The sequence below is a fragment of the Sipha flava genome, unplaced genomic scaffold, assembly GCF_003268045.1.
Source record: "Sipha flava isolate LNK unplaced genomic scaffold, YSA_version1 44_pilon_pilon, whole genome shotgun sequence".
NCBI classification, from domain to species: domain Eukaryota; kingdom Metazoa; phylum Arthropoda; class Insecta; order Hemiptera; family Aphididae; genus Sipha; species Sipha flava.
In genome coordinates, this window is record NW_020273203.1 from 1,501,402 (window position 1) to 1,504,515 (window position 3,114).

General features: G+C 33.3%; 1 protein-coding gene across 1 annotated transcript; it reads left to right on the forward strand.

Moving 5' to 3' along the window:
* Positions 1 to 1,327: 1,327 nt before the first annotated feature.
* Positions 1,328 to 3,114, forward strand: LOC112689534. Its single transcript, XM_025563290.1, has one exon. The coding sequence runs from the start codon at positions 1,426 to 1,428 to the stop codon at positions 3,025 to 3,027; it is 1,602 nt and encodes a 533-aa protein (XP_025419075.1). The 5' UTR covers positions 1,328 to 1,425; the 3' UTR covers positions 3,028 to 3,114.

Sequence of the window (3,114 nt, forward strand, 5' to 3'; positions counted from 1 at the left end):
GGGTTAAAATATTTGTAAAAAATAAAAATAAAAATAGATTTTAATATTTTTAGAGTACATCCTCTGTTCTTCCAATTAATTTATTAAATTTTAAATAAATTTATGAAATAGGTTATTTAATAATTGATCATCATAATGCCCAGAAAAAACGTTATACAGCGAATACAGTCACCTCTAATCACTTTTTAATTTTAAGTGACTCACTCAGTTCTCTTCTTGCTCTTCAAAATCCCTTACCTTCGAATGAAATTATCCAAAATATACAGCAAATATTAAAATCAACCAAAAAATACATCGAATTTATGAGGGTACCATTACACGTTGGTATAACTGGCAACGAAATGGCTGACAAGGCAGCTGATCTTGCAACCAGAATTATTCCCCACCCCAAAAACTCCAACTTACCTACTAATGACATCAAATCTTCCATCAAATCCAAGATATACTCTAAGTGGCAAAATTATTGGGATGCCATTCCACCGACCAATAAACTTAAAAAAATCAAGAAAGATATAAAAAAATGGGTCTCCCTTCACTACCTCACCAGACAACAAGAAATTGCTACCACCAGATGTAGGATCGGACCCACCTTTGCAACCCATTCATTCCTCATCAGCAAAAATCTCCCACCCATTTGTGATAAATGCCACACCGATCTTTCAGTCCATCACATCATCCAAGTTAGTATGAAGTACCGGGACATAAGAACCAAACTCGCTATACCACCGAACAATGAAGAAGCTCACAATGAAAAGAACACCAACAAAATTATCTCATTTCTAACCAAAATCAATTACATTAACAAACTCTAATATTGTAAAAACTTTCCTTAATCTCTAAGTTACAATACCTATAATTTGTTATTTATTATATCATTTGTATCTAAACTACTTTAGGTTAATAACCTACGATGTTGAAGCCTATTTCTAATAAAAAAAAAAAAAGTTATACTTAAAAATGTGAAATCAAAAATATGTACATTTAAAAGAAGTAAACACGTTTCAAACGATTACTATAAGATATTTTGATAATATTCCTTTGAAAAATTTTTATATAATAATGACTTGTTGTGTGTAAGTGATATGAAAATAATTTTTTCAAAAACATCAGTTTTCATAGTAAATTTGTGTTTAACGCCGAAAGTATATATCTGAGCATAATACATCTACAAGAAATACTATGGTATTCTTTTGTACAGTATTAGTTTTACACTAGTAAAATTTATACCAATTGTTTGAAAAGATAAACAAATAAGTATGATCAAATGATGACTTAATTTGTAGGAAGTATAAAAAAAGTTATTATATAACATTTTATCTCATTCGTCTCCTCGCAGTCTTAGCGTTCAGACGTGTTTTCTTTGAGTCGTACTACCTATATTATCTTGCTGCGTGTTATCGCTCTTATTTTAGTTGTGCGTTAATTATGTCGTCGTCCTCGGGCGGCACAAATCGTGCCGGCCAAAACCAGTTTTCAAACAAGCTTAAAAATCAACAAGTCAAAAACACTGCTGGCCCCGGTTACCAGGTAGTCGGAAAAAATGGTAAGCCAATCAAAAATTCTTGTCCAGTTTCACCAAATTTCCAACAAATTATTGACAACCCGCCGACTCTAGATATATCTAACTCCTCATTCAATTATAGCTCTTTATCTACACTAACCGCAATTACGTCGGGGTCTACGGCTAACGATATGGATTTGATTGTTAATGATCGTTCTAATGAGTTCGATACTGGTTGTACTTTTTCTTCACTTAATGATACTTCTATTCAATCTACCTTCCCAACCAACAGCGATATGGCAAACACTAATAAACATATCAATTTATTGCAAAAGTCGTTTTCGCCAGATTATATCGGGCCTATAACCATTCTCGTTGAAAGTACGGACGCTAATATAAATTTAGGAAACTGGCATCCTATTAAGGCCGCTAAATTTTTCTCAAACAATTTCTCTGGTATTACTAATATTAAACCTGCGGGTTCAAAAAAAATAAAAATTTCTTTCGACACAATTTTTAATGGTAATTGCTGCTTGAATTCAAGCATCTTAAAGGAGAATAATTATAATGCAATTATACCTTCTACTCTAATTTTTTCTTACGGAATAATAAAATTAGACACTACAGTCTCAGAAACTGAATTTTTCGAAGGCGTCCGATCCTCAGTCAAGATTGATGCATTCAAACGCATCAGTATTAAAAAAAATGATCAAATCGTTCAAACACGTATAGTTGAACTTAAATTCGTCGCTCCGAAAATACCATCCATTATCTCTGTATTTAATATGATCTTTGATGTCAAGCCCAGTGTCCGGTCTCCCGTTCAATGCAATCGTTGTTTACGTTTTGGACATACACAAAAATATTGTCGTAGCTGTCCCAGGTGCAGTCACTGCGGTGAAAACAATCATTCGGTTGATTTATGCCCACGCGCTCAATCCACTGATCCTGTATGTCTTTTCTGCAAGCAACCTCACTTAGCCACTGATCGTAGTTGCCGCGAATGGTCCACTCAAAAAGAAATTAAACACATCATGGCCACCGAAAACATTTCCTTTAAGGATGCCTTAATTTTTAAAAAAAATAATTGTTACACTAATGCTTATTCTTTTTCCGATGTTGTTAAGAGCCAGCCTCCAATCTCTGAAATATTAAAACCAAATATCTCCCTAGAGGAAGAAAACTTCCCCAGGCTAAATAATCACCATCATTATTTCAATTCTAGGAAGATAAAACAAAAATCTCGCTCCCCGATTAATAAAGATAAATTAAATTTACCAGTTGAACCTCATTTTTCTTCACCTAACGGTTGCTGTTTAACCAATCTCCCTAATCAAAGCCTTACCGGAGACAATAAATCTGCTGATCTATCTTGGATTCATTCTCTTTCTCTTAAACTCTCTGAATCTCTTATAAATTCCCCCTCCCTATTTTCCCCCTTTTCATCCACCTCTCTTCAGTCCTTAATTGAATCTTCTCTAAATTCACTCCTTAATATTCCAGATTCTAATTTCACCTCTGATTAGTCTTGTATTATACACCAAATGTCCTCACCACAGTTATAGAAAATACTATATATAATTTACTCACAAACTAACATATTAAAAAACAAA